General features: G+C 40.9%; 1 protein-coding gene across 2 annotated transcripts; it reads left to right on the forward strand.

The window, feature by feature from the left end:
* On the forward strand, positions 1-27,739 carry LOC149862891 (putative guanylate cyclase soluble subunit beta-2). 2 transcript variants are annotated; one of them, XM_090053384.1, is made up of 16 exons: positions 1-119; positions 1,735-1,808; positions 2,775-2,869; positions 3,071-3,231; positions 3,617-3,716; positions 7,220-7,437; positions 8,028-8,139; positions 9,536-9,639; positions 13,958-14,174; positions 16,083-16,403; positions 17,101-17,249; positions 20,904-21,050; positions 21,337-21,491; positions 22,609-22,823; positions 22,908-23,030; positions 25,778-27,739. In XM_090053384.1, exons 1-16 carry the CDS (start codon positions 39-41, stop codon positions 25,873-25,875), a joined length of 2,370 nt encoding a protein of 789 aa, XP_089909510.1. In that variant the 5' UTR covers positions 1-38; the 3' UTR covers positions 25,876-27,739. The 2 variants fall into 2 exon arrangements, with proteins under 2 accessions (XP_089909510.1, XP_089909509.1); XM_090053383.1 differs by lacking the exon at positions 25,778-27,739 and adding an exon at positions 23,623-23,910.
* The last annotated feature ends 56 nt before the right edge of the window (positions 27,740-27,795 follow it).

Here is a 27,795-nt window from a genome sequence, read left to right on the forward strand (position 1 = left end):
CGTGCGAGAGCGGGCGGGGAGATGGGGCAGCGCCGCGGATGCCGCGCGGGGCCGGGGCCGGGGCAGCGCTCCCCGCCCCGCCGGGGGCTCCGCGCTCCGTGAGGCCCCGCGCCAGGATGGTGAGTGTCTCCAGCGCGCTGCGGGGGGCCGGGCCCCGGGGCGTCCCCCCCGCACTCCCCGCACGGCCCCGCCGCCCAGCCCGGACGGGACGGGAGGGGAGGGGAGGGGAGCGGGCGGCGCACGCTGCCAGCACGGGGCAATGAATGCCCCCTCGCCGGGCCTCGAGAGGCGGGAGGCAGCGGGGCCGCCCCGCTCCCGTGGGGAAAGGGGAGGCGGGAGCTGTCAGCCCCGCTGGGAAAGCCAGCCTTGCCTCCCGATCGCCGTGGCCAGGGCGCGGCGGCACCTCACCGCTCTGCCGGCAGCGCGGCGGGGGCTTCACCGCCCAGGGGAATCCCTTCGTTGGGCACCAGGCAGGCACACAGACGTCCGCGTCCATTTGGCGCGGCCCCCAGACGGAGGACCGAGCTGCGCCCGGCTCCCAGGGAGCCCCGGGTCGTGCAGCAGCGGCACCCCCGGGCCCCGCTCCGCAGCTCGCCGGTCTTCACAGGGGCTGTGCAGAGCAGGCGCCGAGCCCTGTGGAATATAGTCCCGCTTGGAAATGAAGTTTCTGCTGTCTGGAAAACGCAGGGCTGCTCTCCCAGGCGACACCTCAGGGCCGGCACAGTCCTGAAGCCAACAACAATTCAATACAAATTTTGCCTCCTGCGTAATGGTGGGTGGGCCTGCTCATAGGATGAAGCCCTCACTTAAAAACAAAATGCACTCAGAGATTTGCTTAATAAGGAAGAGACTTTTCCTTTAGCTGGCACAGCAGTGACATGGAAATGTTCAGTTCGAACTGGAGGTGGACACAGCATTTGGAGCCAAGCTTGGCAGTCAGGGAATTTGGAGTCCATCCTCATCACTGCCATTGCCTACAACAGTGGTTTTCAACCTTTTTTCACTTGAGGGCCCCCCCAAAATTTTGAATGGAGGTGCGGACTCCTTTGAATTGTAAGGGTGGGTATTCACATATTTGTGATCAATCAAAGTCATTTTTCACAGACCCCTTAGACATAGTCTGCAGACCCCCAGGGGTCCATGGACCACAGGTTGAAAACCACTGGACTATAGAGGCATAATTCAAAATCTACTGCTGTCACAGGGGGTCTTAATATGGGCTCAGGCAGCTCACGATCAGGCCTTGTGTGAACATGGGTGAGCTATTTAGTCCCTAACTCTGTGTTGTTGCTATTACAAAGCTATCGGTTAGAATATATTTTAATGCTTAACTTTTCAAATCATTATCATCTCTATATTTATCTATCTACCTGTATTTGTGTGTATATGTAAATAAAACACACGGTAAGACATAACAGAGCCAATTTTACTTTGTCCTGCAGATTTACAGAAGTGTAGCTCTGTATACCCGGTTCACTGACCTGATTTTTGCTTTTATAGCAAAGGAAGATGCATGACTTTTTACTTTTCTAAAAACCTTTGAAATGTACAAATAAATATTACAAAGGACTCCAATATCCTTTATTGAAGGTACTATATGAATCAATGTATTATTATTTCTTCTTGTGACTTTATAGTATAATGATAGACGATGAAATATTGTGAGATTTGTCAGTTGGACTGAATTTTTTTAAATCTGTACATTTTTCCATATTCCCATATTTGCTTTTGCAGTATGGATTTATAAATACATGCCTGAAGTCTCTAGTGGTTGAGAAATATGGTGAAGAAACCTGGGAAAACTTAAGGTAACTCATTCCTACAAAATTGAATAAATTAAGTGTAAAGGAGTTTAGTAGTGTGCATAGGATAACAGTCTCTCACTGTGATGTAAAACCTAAGCAATTATTAAAAATAACTGCTAAGGCAAAGACAAGATTTTTACACTGTAGTACTTTCATCATATCGCTTTAATCTGTCCTAATTACTTTATATATTATGCCAAATAATTAGGGGTGAAATTTTGTCCAATGAGCATTTGTGCAATAGTCACACTTGCTTATTGTACTATTACTGAAAAGTAATTATGCTGAATAGATGCTGCCCTTATTTTGAAGTCAATTTCACTTGAGAACCTCAGGCGAAAACAATTAAATGTAATTGAAGACATCATATTCTCTCTGTTTCACATTTTTTGTTTTAAAGGTTTTATCCAATTTTGCATGAAAATAAAGATATAGCAATAAAGAAAATTAGTTACCAAGGTATATAGGCCATGATGTAAAACCCATTGAACTAATAGAAAGAGTCTGGTCAAGCCTATAGTGACCCAAGAGCTTAACAGTAGAAACCATAATCTACAACAAACCAATGGAAGAGAAGAAAGAGATATCTCTTGTCAGCACAGAATCTAATGAAATGGGACCTTAGTTCTTGATTGCAGTACAGAAGTCCTACCATGAAATAAAATAATAAATACACATGGACTTATTTACCCAGGTACTTAAATATACTTCAAAGCTTTACTGTCTTCAAAGGGATTACTCACATGAGTAAAAACTGCAGGACTGAGGCCTGTTTGGCTATTCTGTCCCTAGCAGGCACTGCCTTATCCAATTTAAATTACTAAAGAAAGGCCATGCTCAGATATCATAGTGCTGACTGATTAAGAAATGTAGCAATGGGAATGGAGCCTGGGTAAGGCAAACAAGCTGGGCTCCTTAATTCTGTTCTGTTTGGGGCAATCTTGAGACAGAATATCACTTTTGTTGCAGGATCCAAGCAGGAGTTCAGGATTCGTTTTTGACTTTTGAAGTTTACCAAGATGAGATCACAATGCTGCTAATTGATAAAGCCTGCAAAATGTTAGGTATGCCTCACATCACATTAAATATTTCCAGCCCAGGCCTACATCTCTGGGCAACAGTCCAGGTCATAGCCCACTCCCTCAATCTTAAAATTCCCTGCTTGTTTCAAAAAGCCTTTGCATTTATCATTATGAATCCATTTCAGAGCATTGCTATAACTCCCCAGTCTATTTTTTTGCATGAACATATCTTTGTTTTTCCAGGTGTTCCCTCTGATATGGTTCTGAAGCAGTTTGGAGAGTATTTCTTTGAGTTTTGCAAACGATCGGGCTATGACCATATGTTAAGAACTTTGGGTGGAAATCTGTACGAGTTCATAGAAAACCTGGATTCATTGCACAGCTACTTATCTCTTTCCTATCAGGCAAGTTTAAGTAATAACAAGTGAGCAGTCATAGATGAAAACTTCTAGGGCATAAACACACAAAAGAGTATCTTACCACCTGAATGAAATATGTTTATAAACCAGCCCTTTTGTGCATTGAAATTACTTATTCTGATGCCTTAGGGAAAAAATCAGATCTTCAAAGTTACCTTTAATATTAGATATAAAGCTACTTAGTACTTTGGGTCAAAGTATAGTAGATTTTTCTAGAAAAATAAGGATTTTTTTCCTGATAAATCTCAAGTGAAACTAGAAAATCACTACCATCAAGTGTTGCTTTTTATTTTGCCAATATGCTTTTATACAGCTTATTATTGTGCTAGAAAAAGTATTTAACATTTTCCTGTTCTTTCTCCTGCTCCAGGAAATGAATGCACCTTCTTTTAGAGTAGAAAATAATGAAGATGGGTCAATGCATTTACATTACTACTCAGATAGAAGAGGTCTGTGCCATATTGTTCCAGGTAAAGATGCATGCTATAGCTTAGGTAGAAATGCATACATGGACTGTTTCATGCAGGTCCTGACGATCTCCACCCCAGAGTGCTGAGGGAATTAGCTGAGGTCATTGCGGGACCCCTGGCACAGCTTTATGAGCACTTGTGGTGCTCTGGTGTGGTGCCAGAAGACTGGAAGAGGGCCAATGTGGTTCCCATCTTCAAAAAAGGGAGGAAGGAGGACCCAGGAAACTATAGGCCAGTTAGTCTTACCTCAATCCTGGATAAGCTTTTTGAGAGAATTATCTTGCCACATGTCCATGAGGGGCCAGTGTTATGTTTGCTGGGGGAGGTTATGCTTAGGGGCAACCAACATGGGTTCATTAGAGGCAGGTCCTGTCAGACCAACCTGGTGGCCTTCTATGACCAGGTCACAAAAGCCTTAGATGCAGGGGTAGCAGTGGACGTAGTCTTTCTGGACTTTAGGAAGGGCTTCGACACTGTCTCTCACCCTGTTCTCATTAAAAAACTGGGGAACTGTGGTGTCGACACCCACACAGTCAAATGGGTCGCTAACTGGCTGGAGGGCCGCACCCAGAGAGTGGTGGTGGATGGGTCATTTTCGACCTGGAGGGATGTGGGCAGTGGGGTTCCGCAGGGCTCGGTCCTTGGGCCCGCACTGTTCAACATCTTTATCAGTGACTTGGACAAGGGGGTAAAAAGCACCATGTTCAAATTTGCTGATGACACTAAGATGTGGGGGGATGTGGGCACGCTAGAAGGGAGGAATAGGCTGCAGTCCGACCTAGACAGGTTACAGGGGTGGGAGGATGAGAACAGGATGGGATTCAACACTGACAAGTGCAAGGTGCTGCACCTGGGGAGGAAGAACCAGCAGCATGCCTACAGGCTGGGGAACTCCCTTCTCATCAGTGCAGAGGCAGAAAAGGATCTTGGAGTCATTATTGATGCCAAAATGAACATGGGCTGACAGTGTGGGGACACGGTTAGGAAGGATAACTGTACCTTGTCATGCATCCACAGGTGCATCTCAAGCAGGTCCAAGGAGGTGATCCTCCCCCTCTGTGCAACACTGGTCAGGCCTCAGCTGGAGTACTGCATCCAGTTCTGGGTGCCGCACTTCAAGAGGGATGTGGACAAGATGGAGAGGGTCCAGAGGAGGGCCACTTGCATGATCAGGGGGCAGCAGAGCAGGCCCTACGAGGAAAGGCTGAGGGACCTGAACCTGTTCAACCTCCACAAGAGAAGGCTGAGGGGGGATCTAGTGGCCTGTTACAAACTAGTCAGAGGGGACCAGGAGGCACTGGGGGAGTCCCTGTTTCCCCGAGCACTACCAGGAATGACTAGAAATAACGGTCACAAGCTGGCAGAGGGTAGATTCAGACTAGACATCAGGAGGCACTACTTCACTATCAGGGTGGCTAGGATCTGTAACCAACTTCCAAGCGCAGTGGTTCTGGCTCCTATCCTGGGGGTCTTTAAGAGGAGGCTAGACGAACACCTTGCTGGGGTCGTTTGAGCCCAGTACTTTTTCCTGCTATGGCAGGGGGTCAGACTTGATGATCTGCTCTGGTCCCTTCCGACCCTACCAGCTATGAAACTATGAAACTATAACTGATTCATAATATGTTCGCATCTATTCCATGCTCAGGTTTCAAAAGTTCTATGACCAAGGATTGGCTGTGGAATTGAAAGCTTGACAGATTTCCAACTGCCTTTTAGATATTTGACCTTTATAGCTTGATTTTTCAGAGGAGCTGAGTGAGTGCAGCTCCTACTGACTTCAGCAGGATTTGTGAGGGCTTAGCAGTTCTGAAAAAGATCAGAGTTTTAAAATGGAAAACGTAGAAGTCCCTACTGTATGGTGTGGAAACAAAGTGTTATTTTTAGTTCTTAATAACTTGTGTCCCCAAAATAACTACAGTGGAGCACAACAATACCACCCTAGTCCCCGCCTGCTCTCTGAGTGCCACCTGACTTCTATTTCTGACTTCCTTTAACTTGGGTGACCAGGGATTGTGCCATCTCCCATTACCAGTAAAACTACTACCTTCAAAATTTACCCAGGAAAAATCATTATTGAACTCTGTTCTGGACTGGGCATGATATTGATATATGCAGAAATAAAAATCTTCATTCAGAAACCCAGTCATGTGAATTTTGAAAGAATCACTATACTTCACAATTATATTGGTGTAGTGGTTACATAGAATTAGGACTAGGATCTATATGATTAAATAGATGTCCCTGCACAGAAACGTTTACTTTAAAATGCAATCAAATCTCCCCCTTTATTTCCTTGTTACACAGTGGAACTCACAGCTATTTGAGACTTCAATGATTTTTAGAAATGCAGAGTAATTTTTCATATCACTGTCATGGTACAATATTGCACTGAACAGCCACATATTAACATATAAAACTGGGAGCAATGATAATGCATCTTGATGAAATACTTTGAGAGAGAGTATTCTCTTTGACTGCCTAATTAAGGTCAAACTGCAAGAAAGTTATTTAAAAAAAACACAGACATTCATAGCGATACTCTATATAATCTTCCCAAAATATACATCAGTTAAAATAGTTCCAGTCAACTCTTCTACAAAATAATTATTTTCTTGATGCATGACAATGAGCTAGGCTGAGACTAAGATAACATAGCATGCTCCACTGACATCTTTTCCAGACTTGAAGAAATGCAATTTATCTCCAAAATCTTGTCTCAGCTCCTGTTTCGTACAATGAAAGATATTGCCAAAAAACCCTTTCTTCTCACATATTTCCTGAACCATCACAGCTACAACGCTACAACTCTATGATTAAATACCACATGATAGCTGGAACAGGTAAAGCCACAATACCATCCCTCCCCCACACAAGATTTACCTGGATTTTGAATCTGGGCACAAGGAAGCAGGAGTAGGTTGGAGAGGAGTATGTATTAGCTGATTATTAAGAGACAATAAGGAGAACTAAAAATATGCCAACCCTCCTTGCCTCAGACAGCCAAGTATGGTGTGGTAATCAGCTGAAACAGCAAAGTACCCTACTGCCCCAACACTGTCCACATAAAATAGGAAGTCCTATTTCAGCAGCATGCCCTTTCTTGGGGCACCTCCTGGGTAGTTACAGCTGCAGGTTACCCTTGGCTTAGGGCTGAATCTAAATGGCTCATTCTAGCTCTCAGAGAATGTTTTAGGCTCTGGGGATTTTCTGCTTTAACTTAATAAAAGGTATAAATTGCCTTATAAAAGGTATAAATTGCCTTTTTTTCTATATAAAACCAACAGAAGTATGCAGACTTATCAGATCTAGTCCTAAATACTTACCTTGGAATAAGTAGTCCAACTACTGATTCATGACTATGCGATCTTGCACACCACATATCTAAACCCCAATCAGTATAGCCTAAGTCACCTATAATTTGGTTGATCTAATACATGGCATTGCAAAAATATTTGTTAAAATGGAAGATTTTTGACAGCATTCTGTCTTTTGTTTCTTTCTAGGAATCATTGGTGCAGCAGCCCTGGATTTTTTCAACACTGAAATTTCAATGGAAATAGTCAATCAAACAGAAGAGGAAGAAAGGACTGGGAAAAAAGAACACACTGTTTTCCTTGTCACTCAAAAACCTGTATTTTCATATAACAAGAGAGATAAATTTTCTTCCTTACCACAATATCATGCCGATTCTGGAAGGCAAAGTGAAAAACTACTGAATAAGGTATTTTTATATTTCTATTCCTGCAAATAGTAATTACTTATGAATACAATTGCTGAGACTTTTTACCCAATTATGGATGATTGTTATATGCTTCTTTAAGTCTCCCAACATCTCAAATGTTGCCTCTAAGTTTGCATGACTTCATGGATACAACCCCATTTTTGGATGAGTACTTTTGGCTGCCTAAGCTGAATTGCCCAAAGGGAATTTGCATGCAGATACCAGTTAGATGCCCAAATAGCTAACTTGCACATTTATGTTCTTCTCCAGGTGTGTAAAAACCTGTACACCAAAAACAACTGAATGTAAAGACTCATGACATTCAATGGTGGCAATTCAATTTCAAAAGTTGGGTCCGGGAACTTTGAAAATATACCATTGATATTTCTTTCTTTTTCATGCAAGGTTTATTTCTTTGGGTCAGATCTTTAGCTACTGTAAAATGATATATCTTCTTTTGAAGTAAATGGGTTTGTGCTGATTTTACATATGATAAAGACATGATCCATTTTGCTTTACTTTCTAGAAAGATGTAAAAAAAGAGAGAAGGAAAAGCAAAGCTGAATGTTTCAGTTGGACTTATTTTGCAGGACCTTGAAAAAGCTGTGAATAAGATTAGAGATAGAACAAGTCTTGTTCCCATTCGTCCTGTCAAGAAAAGTCACTGGGAGACAATAAGAGGAATCGTTACATTAGGAAAAGGTAAGAGGGAGATCATTCACAAGGAACTGGACATAAATTATTAATAACTTAAATATGATGTTCAATGAATCACCCACATCTCACCTCCTTTACCTAATGCCCATTCATCTTTTCCAAATGTCCTTGTTCCAAGTTTCTTCACTGGGATAACTGTTTTCCAATAGTCATAAATAAATTACATGCTTACCAGTTGGATGTATCATATCTCTCCCATCTTTAAAGTAGGGTTCCACTCTCAAAAGTGCTCCAACAAAGATGGCATCACAAAGGTTTTTTTTACTTAATGTTTCTCACTTATTTCCAGATCAAATGGCCTCAGATTAAAAATAAAAAACATACTGTTCAATATGGCACCTGATATTCAAGCTGGTATCTTTCTTTTCAACTTTAATAGGTTCTGAAGACCAAACCATAGCTTTCAGCAGATCTGTGCTAACCAGTGACCTCTAATTGTGCTCTTGGGGATACCTGTGTACCCATTGCTATTACAGGTTTATAGGAAGGTAGCAGCTGAGAGGCTTCTGTGAGGATTCCACAAGAAGAATTGGAATCCAGCTCTGTCTCTAACAGGTGTCTTAGATCCAGAAATAAGTTTTCATTCCTCTACACCCTTTCAGAACTAAGATCAAGAAATCTGACTCAGAACACACAAAACCATGAATATGGAAAGCAGATAAAGAACAGGTTTCATTAGCATTAGAGTAGAACTGTACTTCAAAATCAACAAAATTGCCTAATTTCCTTATGTAATGGATCAAAAGCTAAAAGTTTCCATGGGCCTGACTTACAAAAATGATGGGTTCTGATTTACTTCAACCTGAGTTCAGCTCTTTCTAAGAGCGCCTTCATTCCATGGACCAAATATCTGCACATATGAGATTTTGGCTCAGATCCTTCAAAAGGACTAATGGGATCTATGGCACCCAGATGTCACTGAGAAAATGGGCCGGTGGTCCTAAATCTTTTTTCTGTAAAAGTTCTATAGCAACTGGCAAACTATTTTAAATGGCAGTGCTAGATACATTTCAATGTAAGTACAACAGTGGCAATCACTAAAGTATTTATAAATTCAAAGAGCATCAAGTCTTACAGTTACCCATCTATTTTCATTGTTTTGACATCGTTTCACACATCTAAAGGTTCATATTTTTCTGTGTTTAGGTTTTTAAACTTTTTCAACCAAATCAATTTGAGATGGGTAAGCAGCTTTATATTTCTCTATAGAGCATTTACTGCACATAAATATCTGCATGCATATATTTGCACCCATATATTTTTTTATTTTGTTTTACTTTATTCTGTCATGCAGTCCTGTAAGATTAGGTACTGCAGAGAAATACTGATTAGACTTATGAGTTGCAACATGTTTGAAAGTTGCAGATTTATCTTACTGCAGGTAAACTACTGAGAGGATTTGATCCTGTTTATCCTAAGACCCTCTGGATAGACACCAAAACATTTTGCAATGGACTGCCTTTCCATATTGTTTTTGACAAAGAGGTAAGGCAAGCATGTGGGAAGTCAGTTTTACACACACAAGACACATTGCTATGCTATTTGTTCTATTTTCAATGTGCATATAGGACCATCTTGCACTGTTGCACTCCATACATAGTGCATACCCATGGTTAACATCAGTAGAAGTTCTTCATGTAGATTGCTGGGAAGACATCACACATACTAGCAACCAGATACGGTAATTCCACTGAAATTTCTGCATGCAAAGTGGCAGTATAAGGGCTAAAAACCATGTAATAGTGTACTAATTATCAAACATGTTTATGACCTGGATTCTCTAAGCAATAATGGCTCTTTCTGTGTCACCTGCGTTGCCCAGAAATATGACCCATACTTCCCTACAGCTATATTCTTGCACCCATTCAGCTTGCAATCCCCCATCTGCACAAGGACTTCTGTGAAGCCTTTCTGATAACTGGGACTCTGCATCCAGCAAAATGCACACTAAGTCAGATGATCCAAGCAGCCCAGCCCACAGCAGGGGAAATCCAGCATCTCTTCACACCTATTGAAAGGAATCTGAGCCATTTTCCTACCACCTACATGCTTCTGCCACAAGAAGGCTGATATGAAAAGCATTGTTCCCCTAAGCGGTTATGAGTGGCTCTTCCAGATTTACTAATTTCTCTTAACTCATTTTTTTTTTAACCAAGAAAATATTAGTAGGGGCAGGGAAGCAAAGATAAAAGAAGCATTTATGAAAAATGATTCTTCATTGTGATGCTTGAGTAGTGAGGAGGAAGTTTTGTAATACTGATATGCAATTCACTTCAGTGTCATGAATCTTTCTAGGCATCTGATCATCAACACCTCAACCAAATTCTTAGTGCAGAATACAGGCCTGGTTTTACACCTATCAATGGAAGCTGACACAGGTTCTTATTGGTTATGCAGCTACCATTGTCTTGGAAAGTAAGGAGAAGAAAATAGGGAATTATTATATTATGAGTTTTCAAGAGAACCTGTCCCCTTAAAAATTGATGGGAAGGTGAAGCCTGAAAAAGGGAAACAGTGGTCATTGTTTTCCATTTCATAGTTAATATGTGCCAGCACATTTAGTACCACAGCTATTTCCTATTCTGAATACAGGGAATGATCTTTCTCAGATAGCAGTTACTACAAATTTATGGCTCTGGTCTGTTATATTTTTATATTTCTAAATATTTTTATATTTCTAATAAATATCCAGTTTTATTTTTTTTTTAAATAAATGCTGCAAACATCCATCCCAAGCTCTGTTTCCTACAAAACTGAACATTCCTACCAATCACATTATACAAGTTAAAACTGACCGGCATTGTATTTACAATCCTTTTTAATAACCACTTTTTAATGACAGCATGGCCAAATGAAAGAGAGGAAAGAGATCACAACACACCTGAAAGAAAGTTGAAAGAAATGATACAATCCTTTTTAATTTTAGAATGATTTTTTTCCTCAGTCACCATAATATTGCTATATACCAGGGGACACAGAATTACTGAGGAAGTGTGAAAGATCTTCATGAGTCTTAAAACAATATTATTTACATACTATTTGCAACTGAATTGAAAATGACTCGGTGCTTTGTCATTACTAATCATTAATATTCTACAGCATATCACTGTTAAAATGTGATTTTCTTTTCTCTCTGGCATTGTTTTGAACAGTGAAATCAGAGGAATTACATTGCACGTATAGAGAAGTAAGCTAGAAGAAGATGAGAGCCATTATTTATATAAAATTGAGAATTCAGTGAATATTAGGGCTGAGTGAAGGTTCGGTCCCTGATTCGATCTGAAGGAGATTCAGCCCAATTCAGTAGCCAAATCTCCAAATCCTAATCAAATTAGAGGATCCTTTAATCTCTCTGAATCAAATCGGAACCCTCCGAATTGACTCAGAGATTCGGACATAGACACAGCTTTAAAGGTTTTTTCTACATATCTCTAGGTAGCAGGCAGCTCGTGAATGCTGCAATGTTGGAGTGCATGGAGTGTTTCACAGAAGTGCGGGGGGGTCCCCAGCGCGCTTGGCAGTAGACCCAGAAGTGGACCAGAGGCACTTCCTGTCTACTTCCAGGTATGCCAGAAAACACACTGGGGGCCCCCTTGTACCTCCCAGCTCAGTGACTGGTGCCTCCTAGGTCTGGGGAGGCACCTAGGGTCCCCCCTGCGACCAATCGCTGAGACGGAAGGGGGCCCTGCATGCTCCCTGGTGAACCCAGAAGTGGACCAGAAGTACTTCCAGGTTTGCTGCCGAGCACTTGGGGGCCCCCTAATGCTCCTGTGGGATGCTTCATCAACCCATCCATCCACAAGCCATGCCTGGTACCTTGAGGTATGTAGAAAAAACATTTAAACCTGTGTCTATGTCTGAATTGGTGATTCTTCTGTAGCAGGATTACCTTTCAGAGCTTGGGTTGAGTCCCAGGCTTGAGCTTCTTCTGTTTTGATTGGTGGAGCCCATCCACCAATCAGGACGTAGCAGGAGAAATAAAGTTATGCCCCTTTCCTGAGGGGAGGGGGAGAAGAGCTCCCCTGGACCTGATTGAAGACTGTAAACTGTCAGGTCCAGAAGACTTCAGGGGCGGAGCCCCGGAGCATAGAAAAGGAGCTGCCTGCCCAGCACAAGGGCAGATGCAGTCAGGGACTCAAGAAGAGCAGAGCCAAGAAAACCTGGGGAGCTCTCCCCCAGTGGGCAGTAGGCCCAGGGCTCCTGAAGCTGCCACTAGAGAAGCAGCCTTTGTAGTGGTGCGAGACTGCTTGGGCTGTTGACGGCGCACAGGGGTCAGTGCATGGAGACCCGGCCCTGGGAGCGGTGTGAGACTGCTTGGGCCCATCACAGTGCATGGCTTGGTACATGGAGTCCAGATTTTGGGAGCTGGAAGCAATGACTCGAACCTGCAACCCTGGCAGGGCCAGTGGGCCACACGGTGTGTGGGGCAGCACATGGGGCAAAGTCCTTGGGGCTGCAGTGAGGTGGCTCAGGCCCCATCTCCTGGCAAGCAGCCAGGTCCCATGGTGCGCAGGGTGGTGCACGGGCCCGAGCCTTGGGAGCCAGGGAGCAGCAGAGGCTGCTTGGGTTAGCCACTTGGTTTGAGGATGGCTGGCCAGAGCCTGAAGGGCCTGGACTGTACTAAGACAGCCTTCAGTGCCAAGCCAGGGCACGGGGAAATGGTAGTGCTGCAGTGTGAGGCCTAGCACCCAGGAGCCAGCAGCAGTGGTGCAGCAGCTGAGAGGAGCTGAGCCCTTGGTACCCAGAGTAAGGCACAGAGTGGAGAGGAGCCCAGTGGTGCAGGAGAGGCCTGTAGAGGCACTCCAGCAGAGGAGACCCCATCCAGCTGCGCCTTAACCACTGCCACCTGAGGGAGCGTGAGTCATTGAGCCCTTGGGTCTCACAGGGGAAAGACGTTTGGGGCAGGCAAACCCAGAGAAGGGGGTAGGTGAGCATCCCCCTGGCTAGTCAAGGCCCTAAGGGGAGGGGCCCCGGTGTTCTTGGACACCCCACAAGGGACCCCACTGGGAGGAGGACTATCTCTTGCCATGGGTCAGGGACTATATTAAGGAATAGATATTATTAAGATTGTTCATGTTTGTGCCTTATATTTTGTAATTGAGATGTTGTATTATGATGTTGTAAATAGTGTTATTTAGAGTTTGACCTTGGTTATTGGTTAGTGTTTTCTGTGTAAATATATGTATATGATATTTAGTCTTATGTTTATGTATAGCTAAGAACTTTGGGCTTGAGCTAACTCTACAGAGGAAAGAGGGATCTGCTTGAAATTCTGGCATCCCTTTAACAGCACTCCCTCCTGCCTACCTATCCCATTCAATTGAGAATAGGGCACACTCTTGGGTATACCCAGGTTACACTCCAAATCAGCATCAAATTTTCAGATTCAGCTGAATTTACTCGGGGACAGTAATCCAAATCAATGAATCGAATCAGTGTCCCCAATTTGGGCTGAATCCACACCCAAATTGAATAGGGCCTATTTCACACACCCCTAGTGAATATTAACACTGACCGTCTCAACAAGATTCTGTTCTTTGGGTAATATCCTGCCATCAGGGACAGGGACACCTTGTATTTCAATACCAGTTCTTAAGTCCCAGTCAACATTTTTTATGCTAATAAGAAAGAACTAATGCAAAAAACCCATATATTTGCAGTAAGAAGTTGGTTGAGTGTGTCTGTCTCTCAGTGCATTTGTAAACAGCATTTGACTGTAGCTCATTGCAAGTGTTGGTTCAGATCACTGGTTGCTGGAGCCAAACAGAATACAAATTGTAAAATGGTATCTGTTGTTTTCAAGCTCAGGGTGAAACAAGCTGGGGTGAGCATCCAGAAGATTGTTCCTGGCCTTCAGACTATGGGGATCCACCTGGATCACTACTTCAGTATTGTGCACCCAGAAGTGACATTCACCATCTCTAGTGTTCAGAAATTTATCAATAGTCAGTTTGTTTTCCGGACGAGGCGGGAGATGATGCCAGAGTCCTGGAAACGACGCCCAATGCTAGAGCTCAGAGGTACAGAAGGCTCTTATTAAACAAAACTAATTATAGGGTTACAAGTGTTGATTTTAATGTCCCCATATCTCTGCAGGGTGGTTCTAATACCACTTCTAGCTATGGGAGGGATTCCTTATCCTAAGAGGTCACTCCAATACCCAGCTTCTGGGGTATTCAAATAACATAAGATCTAGGACAGTCCTGGATTTCAGAGGCTTGTAAGTAAGTAACATTGTCCTTGCTGATAATATCCCAGATTTCCCAGATGGTGTCCCAGATTTCCTGGATTTCCATATGGTCAGCCTAATGAGGTCAAGCCTACAAAGTCAGACTCTGCTTTCAGTACCACGAGAGCAACAACTAAGTTATACAAGTGCTATGGAGAATAGCAGTTGACTCAGCCTATGAAATAACCTGATTTTTCTTTTTTGAAAAAGTAGAAAAAAATGACTCCTATATTTTACCTCCTCTTATCTCTGCCCCTGCAAGTACAGCAGAAAAAAATCCCCTCACACTGGTAAGAATTTTCTTTAATAAAGCAATTAACTATCTTTATATGGGATTATGCTTTTTGTTCTGCAGAGGAACCCAGCTAGCACAGGGAGCACAGATTCCCAGAGCTCTGATAGCATCATTAGGTTATCAGTGACCTTGGTACTAAGGGAAGTAAGCAAAACCTTAGACAAGCATTGCACTGTCATATAATAAAATATAACTGCTGCCAATAAGCATTTCCATTTCTACCTGTAGCAATTAAAAGAAAGCTCAGTGTAAAAATTCTTCATTTGAAAGAAAACCAATGCCCTCAACTGTGCTATCACACCTTGAGTTGAGGAAATGATTAAAACCTGAGCTAGATTTGAAAGAAAACCAATGCCCTCAACTGTGCTATTACACTTTGAGTTGAGGAAATGATTAAAACCTGAGCTAGTTTATACCATTTATATGGTGGGAAGTTTCTTGACTATTTGCATTCCTTTCAAATTCAAACAAGGAAAATAGACTAGTCATACTTTTGCTTGTGTTTGTAATCATTAAAAGTTCAGATTCTCATTCCTGCATCTTCCCCTTCCGTAAAAATATGGAACAGTTTGCATGTTAAGATGATTATGACAAAAATACATTTAATTTACTTTATTTTCCTTCAGAGGAAGTGGTATTGAATGGTGCTCCAATTGGTCTACCTATTGGCAACAAATTGCGGTTTAAAAATGAAAAGGAAAAGAAGTGGCCTAATTACTTTTCTTATGTTTTACTTTAGGCATATCATTATTGTCAACTCTGATATTGCCTATGTTTGCTGGAGATCATGTCAAAGGATTCTCAAATGTTTTGGGGAGTCTGAGAAGCCAACATCTCAAAAGCAATTAGAGGCAGGGAGGAAATAGACTCTGGCAGACTTTGCATGTGAGAGCAAACAATTGAAGGGTGACATAATCTAAGCAATGGTTTTAGGAGAATGATCTTTGCTGCAGAACTGTGGATGGATTTGATCTGGACAAGATCGTATGTGCTATTTTTGCCATTGGTTCCTGTATCTCACCACCTTGCTGCTGACTGTTTCAAAACTCGAAACATTTCAAAACTTTCAAAACAGTTTGACTAGCCTCGTTTTGTTTCAAGGCTGTTTTGAAGCCCTTCATTTCAATTCAATTTCACTGTTTCAAGCTTGAAATAAGTCTAGACAGTGTCGAATTGAAACATCTGGTGAAATTTTGCACAGCCCTAGTGACTGCTTCTCATGCCCTGAACCTTCCTTCTTGCCCAATATAGTCCAAATGGAATTCTGGGAAAGTGACAACTTTCTTTGGTGGCATATACCTAAGGACCAGCAATTGTCCTAAGTCCTAAGACTCTTGCAGTAGTGAAGAGTAGATGTGCTTTCTTTCCATCTCTATCACTTTCTTTCTTGTTTTTTAAAATTAGGACAAATGATCTGGATGGAGTCCCTGCAGTGCATGTTATATCTCTGTTCACCTTTACTACGCACTTTGCATGAGCTAGAAGAGAGGCAGATGCATATTGCAGACATAGCACCCCATGACGTCACCAGGGATTTGATTCTTCTTAACCAGCAAAGACTGGCAGAGATGGAGCTCTCCAACCAACTGGAGAGGAAGAAAGAGGAACTGCGGATACTATCAAAGCACCTAGAAGAAGAAAAGAAAAAGACAGAAGCTCTGCTGTATGCTATGCTTCCTAAGCATGTGGCCAATCAGCTAAAAGAAGGGAAACGGGTTGAGGCAGGTGAATATGATACAGTTATAGCAAAATGCAAGTCTATTATTTATGCTAGATTTGGGGGCTGTGTGCCATGCTCTTGTCCAGGGCGTGGAAAAGACTTGGTCAGAGGCAGTACAGACTATATGGCCCCAGGGCTATCTGCATGCTATCTTTGTCTACACAGTCACAGTAAACAAAGCACCGGTGACCTTACAACCTAGGTAGGTGATGGAAGGAGGGGCAGGAGTGAAATAGGGAAGAGGGAGTAAAAAACCAAGAGGAGGAGATTGAGGAAACTGATCTTCTCCAGGAGAACTTCCTCAGTGCTTCTAAAATACAGATTAGCTCAGCATCAGTCTTCAGTCAGGAAAATATTTTTTGTTCAGGACATCACCCAAGGAAATGGGGCTTGTGCTTATTCTTGCACATACTGAAGTACCTTGAGAAATCAGGTATTCCTTTGTTTTTGCTTGCCTCCTTTTTGTTGTAGAGCAGTGTGTATATTGTCCAAAATGGGTTGAAGTTCCTATATTTGATACAATATTATATCAGATCCTTCCTTATGCATGTGAATCAAAAGAACCCTACAAATGGTGTTATTTTCTAAAAGTGTAGCAAAAAAGACAAACTGAGCAAAAATGCCTTTTGTTTGCATAGTAGAAACAATTACAGAATGCTATTGTCTATTAGAATGATTCAACACTGGCTTTTCTGCCCACAGGAGAGTTTAAAGAATGCACCATATTGTTCAGTGATGTTGTGACCTTTACCAACATTTGTGCCCAGTGTGAACCTATCCAGATAGTCCTCATGTTAAATTCAATGTACCTGCGATTTGACAGGCTAACGACAGTGCATGATGTCTACAAGGTATTTATTTATTGATACAGGCTCCAGAAATTTCTATGAAACTGATTTTATTTAATTGCCTTTGTTTTCCCTTCCAAAGGTTTTTTTTTTAAGCAAAACATTAAAGATTGGATTGTTATGGTGGCCACGAAGAGAAACTAAAGCTATTTGTTTCATACCTTTAGCTTTAATATGTTTCCTTATATTTAATTCACTCCATTATGTATGTTATCTTCAGTATTTTGTAATGAAAATTAACCAACATGCTGAGTTATAGTTAATGCATTCAAATGATACAAACGTGAGTGTAACTATGCTTATCTAGTGCTTTTAAGTTTTCCTTATAGTAATGTGAAGAGGAAGATTTTAATCTTCTTTTCCATTTATCTTGTAATAAAGTAGTTACTTGCTCCTCATTTTCCTATCACTGATGTCAGGAGAGGTGTCAGTACAAAAAACACCTCTTTTTGTACTGCCAGTGGCCCAACCACAGTGGTAAGACATACATGTGAAACTCAACCAAATTATTACAGTTTGAAAAGCTTTTATATTTTCCCTTAAAATGCATACATCTTACATCATTATATCTCTAATTATTAGGTTCTGTTGTCAGCAGCACTTTCAACAATGCCCAGTTAATGGTGGTGGGAGATGAACTTTCATTAAAATGCACTAGAGAGCTTTTTCTCTAGTATACTGTGGTGGCCATATCCTTACTGGCTGAAATCATAGCATCATCTTGACTTCTGTGGAGCTACATGGATTAGATCATGTAAAGATCTAGCCCTAGTTTTTTCTCTCTCATACAACCATAAATCTTTGTGTAGATAGAAATAGCAAAGGGTCAATTCCTGAACCTCACGCATGACAAAATGCATGGTTAAAAACATTAGAATTTCCACTCTGAAATAAAAAAAAATCCTGCCTTAGTCAGGGCCTAGTACTATAAGTAATTGGAGACTTCAGTATTTGCCACATAGATTTTAAATGAGCCTAACACTATAAATCATGCACCTAGCTAAGCTTATCTATCACCATGATATTCTTCCCTCAACGCCAGCAGGCAAGTTTTAGTAAATGGTGGGTATTAGAGTGCTTGAAGTCTAAATGACAGCTTCAAGGAAACGAAACATTAATATTGATCCAAGAAACCTAAGCAAAGCTAATAAATGGTTGAAGCTACAAATAAATCCTATTAAATAAAATATCTTGTCACAGTATGAAAATAATTAAAAGATCTATTTGCATTAGTGACTTGTATATATTTTTTTCTATAGAAAATTACCAGCTTTAACTTTATGCAGGTCACCTTAATGGGAGATGTGCATAGAAACAGTTGTCCTACCTAATATATTGTATTATTTTAAGTTATTGCAGGGATTGTGAACCAGGGGTATGCGTATGCCCGGAGGTACATATGAAGGCCCTGGGGGGGTATGCATGGGAGAGCAGGGACAGACTGCCACCATGCACCATCCCACGCTGCCATGCAGTATCCTGGACGTGGGGGGCTGAGAGAAGCTTTCACACAGTGGCCGCTGCCATTCTCCCTCCCCACCCCCACCGCTGCTGCTCCGTGCCTGGCCGCCGGCGTACACTGGTCCAAAAAGGTTGCAAACCCCTGAGTTATTACATTAAAGGGATGCCCAAGGTACTTGGTTTCCTACTGGTGTTTAGGCAAAATATCCTAATAAATCTAATTTAAACTAATCACTTATATAATGATGATGAATTTAACAATGAAACCTAAGGGTTTGGAGAATTTTCTCACACATGAATGGTTTTGAACTATGAATTAATACACCTGAGATTTCTACTGTTTAAATAAGCAGTCTCTCTTCCTGGAACGCTCTCTGTATAACCTGTTTATAGGGCCAAAACCCATTTTACTTTCTCAGGAACAACTACTGCTCACTTCAGTAGAATTTGTGCTGGAGAAAGGATTAAGCATTTAGGACCTGGCCCATATTAAAGACTGCCAAACTACCCCATATCTACAGCGGGTCGCAGTAGTACAATTTGCTGTATGAAGGGATTTTATGTACTAGAATACCCACCTTCGCTCACACTCTAATGTGTGTAATTCATGACAACTAAATTGGTAGGGTTTTTTCCACTTTGTCTTAAAACTGTCACTTTGAATAAAAGTCCTCAATGTACAGTATTGTTTCCCTTTAAAAAAAGATACCTTTAAAGCCTAATTTGTGAATCAGACAGCCAAGCCATCTCTTATTGGTTTTCAGTAAAACAGGGTGGGGCCTCAATATATTAGACCAAGGGTTGGCAGTGTTTCCTGGGCTGGAGTGGGGAGAGAAGGCAGTGGGAAAGGGCTGGGATGGCCTTGTTTGGATCTGAGGTGAGTGGGTATGGTGCAGGCACAGTTTCTTGGCCCTGCAGGCTGGATCTAAACCATAGGTGCCAACTAGGGCTGTGAAATTTCTCCAGCCATTTCATTTTGATACTGTTTCAACCAATTTCAAGGTCAAAACAGAAAAATCAGAATGAAAAAAGGCCATTGAAATAGCCTTGAAACAAAATGAGGCTAGTCGAAACATTTTGAAAGTTGAAACGTTTCGACCATAGGCTGGGGATGGGAAGTCAGTCCAGCTAGATCCCCATCCCCAGCACTAGATTGTGTGGGGGGGCGTGAGGCAGCCCAGCTGGGCTGCTTCCCCATCCCCTGTGCTAGAAACTAGAAACTATGAAACTATTTAGCACTATTTAACTAACAGCCTTTCTGTTTCAACAGAACAAAATGGAACAGATGTTTCAACTCAAAATGAAATTCAAAATGGAATGCTGTTCCACTGAACTGTGGAAACTGAAGGCAAAATGGAATGGTGCCATTTTGCACAGCCCTAGTGCTAACCCCTATATTAGACTAACTACTGCCCTAGTAATCCAGGCATGGGATAGACCTCTGTGCAAGTATTTTCCATGCTGTATGGATCAGGAAAGAGACTGGGGTACTTTTACAGCAGGGCTACCCATTTCCTTGGATCTTACAGAGTCAGCACCAAGGTGGGTGGAGGTGGCAGAGATCAGAACAAGCAGGAATTTTCTAGGTGCAGAGTCAGATGACATACCAAAAAACAGTCTCCTAGAAATCTGAGAAAGCAATGGCTGGGATCCTTGCACTACAGTTGTAAGCATTTGTACAGAAGTGCTTGGTGCACATTTTATGGCACTGTAATTTAGAGCGCTTTTTATAGCACTGTAAAGTTACAGTACGCTTAAACATGACAGAAGTGCAGTGTTTGGTGGGGGAAGCCTCTGAGCCTCCCTGCACTTTTCAGGCTAGAAAGCAGGGGGTGCTCAGCTGCCTCCTGGGGCTTCTCCACTGGTCAGATATTTGACCATCATACAGAAGTTTTTTAAATCACTGTAGGTTGCTAAAGTCCCATAAAATACTGTGCTTCAGATTAAATTAACCCTTGTTAAATGACGTATTTAAAGTACTGTATCCATTTTATAGTGCTGTAAAGCTGTGCACCTCTGTTAAGTCATGGCAATAAAGTACTTTAAATAGCAAAAAAACAATTTATGTACTAAGTGACTGACAGCACCTTTTGAAAGGGAAAATGGGATGGCTGCAGGCAAGGTGAGTCCCTGAAATTGAAAGAAATTTCATCAGAAGTGAATACATTTGGAACAGTCACATGTCTTTCTCTAAAGGTGGAGACTATAGGAGATGCCTACATGGTGGTAGGAGGTGTCCCTGTGCCTGTATCTACTCATGCAGAACGAGTTGCCAACTTTTCCCTGGGAATGATAATAGCAGCCAAAGAAGTTAAGAATCCAGTTTCTGGCAACCCTATCCAAGTAAGTCATTGCCATACATTTTTATCTTTTCTTCTTCAGAGGAAAGGGCCTTTGGGGATAATGTCCTGAGCTGGGCCTCAAGAGACCTAGGTTTAATTCTTTTGTGAACTTGGGCAAATCCCATGTAGTCATGTGTTTAGAAAATATTTTGTTTGGCTCTTTCAAACTTTGGATGTCTGGTGTTACAGAAGTGCTCTGTACTATATACTAAGATTAATAGATAGATGGAAACATTGTATTTTAAAAATGCCTTAAATAATGGAGGGACTTCTCTGTCTTTGTAAAGATTAGAGTTGGGATCCACACAGGCCCTGTGTTGGCTGGAGTAGTTGGAGAAAAGATGCCTCGTTATTGTTTGTTTGGAGACACAGTGAACATAGCTTCCCGGATGGAGAGTCACGGGGTTCCAAGTAAAATTCACCTTAGCACCAGTGCTTATCGGTGAGTACCTAGTCAGACCCTTTTTTATTTAAAGCTTTGTTGGAAAATGTTGCCTCAGAGGCTTGTCCCTTTCAAAGGAAGATGTCACTGTCTTATATAACTTGCTTACTTAAATTTAATGCAGTAATAGGTGTTGTAAAGAGTTTTGTCTAAATTATGATGCAATTAGGATGGGATAAAATATAAGTTCCTGCATGTAGAAAAATTATTCAGATTTTAAAGTTTACAATTTTTAAAAAATGGTTTACTCTTTTTCCTTAACATATGTGACTACATTGATGCCAAGATGCTAAGGTGAGAAAGGATATTTAGATCATCAAGTCTGAAATTTTACATAACACAGAACAGAGGTCAGCAACCTACAGCCCACTGGCTGAAGACATTCCATCGAGCCTGCCAAGCCAGAATGGTGATGACAATTGGCAGTGGAAAGATCAGTGGCCACTAGTGGGAGAAGTGGCAGCAGCTGTGTTGCAAGTGGCGGCTAGCTGTCAGATTAAGCTTTGTTAATTCACGCCCCTTTGCTAAAAGGTTGCTGATTCCTGACATAGAACATAACATTTCACCCACTTATTCCTGTTATTGAGCTCAATAGATTGTAGCATAAAAGGTCTGTTTGGCACTCACTGACTGAGTTACATTATTCAATGTTATTTTCACTGATCATAGATGGCATGCATAGTTTACAGCTTTTGTTTAAAGAATCACTTCAATGACGATTTTACCCTGATTTTGCTCTTTTTCTTTTTTCAAATAAAAGACTCAACATTATTCAATCAAACCTGCATGGTTATTTTTGGCGTGTAACAGATGAAGTTGCCATTGGAAATATTCAAACTCGATCAACACAGAATAATTTAGTCCAAATCATGTTTGGCATTGGCAGTTTTCAAACCGGCTCATGTCCATTCTTTTGCCTCATTTAATATTGGGTAGCTGGAGAAGCCAACTCAGTCACTAATGTATATTTTACTTAGGCTTCAGAGACAGAGCAAAAACTACCCTTATCTTCTCAGCAGAATCAAATTTTCCTTGACTTTGTAGGGTTCTGACTGTTAAAAGGGCTTAAGAGTCCCTAGAAATGCTCCATTTTAACATACTTCTTGCATTGTTTCAGATGCTTAAAGGACAAGAATTTTGAAATAATGGAAAGAGGAGAAATAGAAGTGAAGGGCAAGGGCAAAATGCATACGTACTACTTGATTAAAAACAGGACAGCAACCGAGAATGAAATCTTGGGAAGGCCAATAAGAGATTCAGATTCTGGCCCTGAATCTATCCCATCCTTTCAGGAATCCAGGACTGAAGTGATAGAAAATGCATGTCAGCAAGGTAGAGTCAACACACAAAGGATGTTTTTTCTTGCTTTTTATAAAATCCAATTTACTTAAATATACCATTCCACTCTTTCCTAAGCTATGCAGCCAAATTCAGGTGAGGATCAGCCTCTAGCCATTGCAATGAAGTACGTTGATGGTCCTACTGATGTACAAGGTGCTTGCAAAGGAAGAAACCAAGCTAGAATTATGGATGTAACAGGTAATTTGTGAGTTACAATCTATTAAAGGATAATGAAGACAGTAAGCATCTATGATGATCCTGAAAAGAGATCATATTACTCCTAGCAGTAATCATTGCTTAAGTATAGATGTGTGATATCACAAAGAGTACTCACATCATGACTGGTTAGGCTGCTCATCCTGCTTGAGGCTGAACACATTCATTTTCTTTGTAATACTGCAGGTGTGGCCTAAGGCTCAAAAAACCTAAAATTAATTATCCAACCAAGATCCTCCTGGTAAATGTTGCCAGTACTGTTACACTGCTACCAAACCTTTAGGTAGACAGCAGTAATATGACCCTGCTTCATAGCAGCATTTTCTATTATTTGTTGTGATGGGATGAAGCCTTTATAGAACCAGGACTGAGGGAAAAAGATCTTATTGGCTATATAAATTGCCACTCAGGATCAGGAAGGATTTTCCTTCCCATCCCATCTCATCCAGTCCCATTTTTTAAGGATTATCCTTTTACCTATAGCTTCCTCCTACATAATCAGTAAACTAACACTTACTACTAACAGTCTGATACATCTATTGCCATTAACAAAGAGAAAGTAATTTCCTTGCAGGCAAAATATATGGTTCCAAAAGCTATATAAATCTCCATGGTGAACAGCAGTCAAGTGATCATCCTTCTCTTCTTAACCAAGAAAGATTCAAACCAGCAACTGAAGAACCAGAGATCAGAAATGTTCGATCCAATTTTTGCAATGTACTTTAAGATCCTGACTTTAGAAGTTAAATGGGGAAAGGATGTTTTGCTCTACTATATTTTGCTATCACAAGTACTGATTTCATACATTAGTACAGAGTTTCTAGGAAAAAAAAAATTCTTAGAGCTTGCAACAAAAACAATGGCATTGCACACAACTTTTTTGTTATTTATGTAAAATAAAATTTGCATTTGAACATGAGATGCTATAGCTATAGGCTGCTGTTCTGAAACTCCTATTACAACTTTTGCACCTGCATTCATGCTGTACTTAGAAGCCCTTATCAGGGAAACATTCATGCACATGCACATGCATGCATGCATGCTCACATGCTCTCAGTATTAACTCATTTAAGGTCCTATTCACCCTGTTCAGCATGTCAATATATTCACCACTCACACCTTGAAAATGGATTTTAACTAGGTTTTTACCTTCCTGCCTCAACCGGAAAAAATAAAGAGCTGGAACCTAAAGAAGGGTCATGCCATTGTTCCAGGGAATTGGCTCTTCCTTTTAATTTATCTGGTGCTGATATTCAGGCTCTGTAGATTACTTACCCCAACTCTAACATATCTTTAATCCCTAGCTGACTGAAAGCAATAGATGGAAATAGATATTCAGCTGCCAAAAAGGATTTGTAGTGCAGGAATAAAGAAACTGAGCACATATATTGTAAATAAGATGGTTCATGGTTGAACTGTCTTTTCATTCCACTGTAGCCATCGTAGACTGTACAACACCCAGAGGAAGTTTGACGTACAATTAACCAAATCTGCTACAGGTTCAACGTGGGTTAGGGTTTTGCCTCTGTGAAATTGGGCATCAAGGTTTTAATGTTTGGTGGCATGCGATATGTATTCTCCAAACTAAATCTCACTATTAGCTCCCCATTTTGCTGCAGATACACCTAAACTGTACACACTGACCATGGGCAAAGGGCGATCATAGTTTTACAAAAACAAAACATTACCTCAAAGAGCATAGGGCTTGGTTCTTGTCTCATGAACGCTGGTGTAAATCCAAAGGAACATGAGTAAGAGCATGGTGTTCCACTGATGTAAGAGGAGGATCAGCCTTGAAAACACTTATCAACCATATGAGACAACAGATTAAATTTGTTCCTCTTGAATGGTCACATCTGGTAGAACAGTATACTTGCCATTTATCCCAATTTGGACAGGATTTAATTTTTCCCTTTCTTCTGGGTACTGGGTAGCTAGCACTGATACTATTTTTGCATGCAGTTGTCTGCTGCAGCCATGAGGAATAAGTTTCTCTTCAGGCATCTATACAGATACCAAAACAGGGGAGCAAGAGATCCCATAGGAATCCCTTTGGTAAGAAGTGGAGAGAGAAGCAGGCACTTAGAGGGAGGAACAGAACACTGAGCTGGCAGGAGAGAAGGAAAGGGAACTCACAACTGCTGTCAGAGAGCAAGCAAGCAAGTGGAAATGGAAAGACTTCACAAGGCACGAATAGAAAAGAGATGCCTGAGAAAGATGGTACAGTCTGAAACAACAGCAGTTAATAAAACACAGCAGGACAAGGTTTCTCTCACCGTGGCTGGTGTCCACCAATGAGACACTCTAGGAAGCTGTCAGTCACCTGTAGGACAAGTTGTTGCTCGTCACAATGCTCAAGAATAAGATTAATCTTCAGGAGCAAATGGAATAGGGAGGTTGTGGGTCCTGATCTGAAAAAGAATTAATGCTCAAGCAATTGAGGATTACCAGGTGTTTTTTCTGAGTGAAGCTGTTCCAATCTGAAAAAGGCTTTCTATACCGGTAGTCAGAGAGGCAAGCATTCTACAACCTAGGTCATTTTCAACTGAGACCGTAAAATAGTTAACATCTAGGCTATATTTCAATGCTAGTAATAAGTACGACAATTATGAGAACTTTTCCACAATTTATTCCATTAAGACATATTTCATGCTATATTTTTAAAGTACATGGTGAATTCCTTCATTTTGTATGTGTACACAAACATTCTTATTTCATCTCTCCTCTAGGTATCTGTACAGCTGTTATGGTTTCTAAATACATATTATGGCTGTGTATCTTCATTATGGTTATGTATCCTCATGTGTTCCTAATGCTACAAGTGTGACCAAATACAGCGACCAAATACTTTAGTTTTTACTTTTTCATTCATAACATTTTCAGTGTATGTAAGGCATAGTTTTTCATAAGCACTTACATTTTTCACAAGCACAAATTACTACTGGAAGTCAGTGTAGACTTGGGCTCCTAAACTGGCTAAATATTTTGCACAATTCCATCGTGACATGAACTAAACACATTCTCTGACTAAAAATGGAGCAAAAATTTCCTTCACTTAAAGGACTTTGGTGCACATGAAAATTTTACCCATACTTAATACATATAATTTTAGTTACAGCTGAGAATAACACAGTGACGCAAATACTTCATGAACACTGGTATATTTAGCCAGATTGGTCAATGACTCCTAAAATGCACAGCATTAGCAGCGAGGTTGTATAACTATTACGTCCTCCATGAGACTGTAAAGGTAGTTTTTTTTCCTTGAACAAACTAAGTGTTTTAAATTTTCATTTTGGAAAACAGTGATAAAAACATTTTTTGAAAGAGCATGTTTAGGTCAATGTAAACTGATAAAATGGAATGTCTTTTCAGTAATGTCTTGAAATATTCAGATAAGTAGGTTGTTTAAGTGAAGTCACTGAGAATAAATTGTCTGTAAATCTGTGTAAACATTTAGTGTTCATGCTTACGGTTTAGGACAGTGGTTCTCAACGTTTTTTAGGATCAAGGACCCCTCGATAGATTAACAGGACTTGTTGGAAAATGCCATTCCTTAAACTTTGACTTGTTTGTGTACAGAAAAATAATGGAATAATTCTCCTGTTGCAAAGGACTCAGAATTCCCACAACAGGTCAGACTATTTTGACACAATGTATGCCTATTTGAAATCTCTGGATTTATCTTGTGAATTGTGTTGTTTGCACACATAACCATGTTAATATTGCACAGCACTTCTAGAAGGATCTCATGACATCCTGGTTGAGACTCACTGGTTGAGAATATACATACTTCTGAACAGGGCATGGAGAAACAGGAAACTATGCCTAATATTTGCAGTCTATAAATAGATAGCTAAATTAAACCATAATGTTGGTGACAATGTCTATTGCTTCAAATCTAGGTGAATAGTTCACAATTAATAATTTACTCCAGGACTTTTTCTCCCCTTTTCCTTTTTCATTAGCTGTCCTCAGTTCTCTTCCCTCCCCTTCCCCTTACTTCTTTTGCATTTGAAATTACTTGAAACACTTCAGTAAATAATTCTTGAATTAGACCATGTTCACATGCTATTAATTGCAAGGCTCTGACATTCGAAATTCCAGCTATTTTGTCTGGCCACATAGTTTGTCTTTAATCTCCAGCTAGATGTCTATAACTTAGAAGCAAGCTTTTGGTCATGTTTTCCTATTAAAAAACTGTCTTGGTGTCTATTCTCTTGGTAGAGAGTTAAAAAATTACAGTATTGGTGAACATTTCTGCCAGTATACTTATTCATTAGAATATTCATAGAAAGTGGACACTTAATAGAAATTGATAGTTGTGCTGAGTTTGTATAAAATTTCAAACTAATACGTAGAATTTTTTTCCTATATTAGCTCAGCTGTATTTTTGTTACATGGTTTTGTAGTATTGTGGATGAAAACAAAGTCTGAGGCAGGCTCTTTTAACAGTTTCAGTTTTATGATTTGCAACAAATACTTTTGTGGCAACAGGAACAATAAACAACAACAGACTGCAATGTGTGGTTTCACCTTTTGTGCCAGGACCATAGCAAGAAACAGCTTTATCAAATGCAATTTAAAATGATCCTTGTGGTAAGGGATCCTTGAGGTCGATCTTCCAAAATGTTGCCTGTGGAGGTATATTTGTTCCTATAAGGTTTCAGCTGGGTGTATAGGCTTCTGACAGGTTTTGTCATGGCTTCCATTTCCTTGCTAAACAACAGGGCAATGACCTGAAACA

This window comes from Crocodylus siamensis, chromosome 6, assembly GCF_052110815.1.
Source record: "Crocodylus siamensis isolate JL-2025a chromosome 6, ASM5211081v1, whole genome shotgun sequence".
Lineage (NCBI taxonomy): Eukaryota > Metazoa > Chordata > Crocodylia > Crocodylidae > Crocodylus > Crocodylus siamensis.

Excerpts from the sequence above, each read along its gene's own strand:
- LOC149862891 (XM_090053383.1), top strand. The coding sequence starts at position 39 with ATGCCGCGCGGGGCCGGGGCCGGGGCAGCGCTCCCCGCCCCGCCGGGG. Across the intron at positions 1,809-2,774 it reads GAAACCTGGGAAAACTTAAG|GATCCAAGCAGGAGTTCAGG; the intron begins GTAACTCATTCC and ends CTTTTGTTGCAG. Across the intron at positions 17,250-20,903 it reads CAGTGCATGATGTCTACAAG|GTGGAGACTATAGGAGATGC; the intron begins GTATTTATTTAT and ends CTTTCTCTAAAG.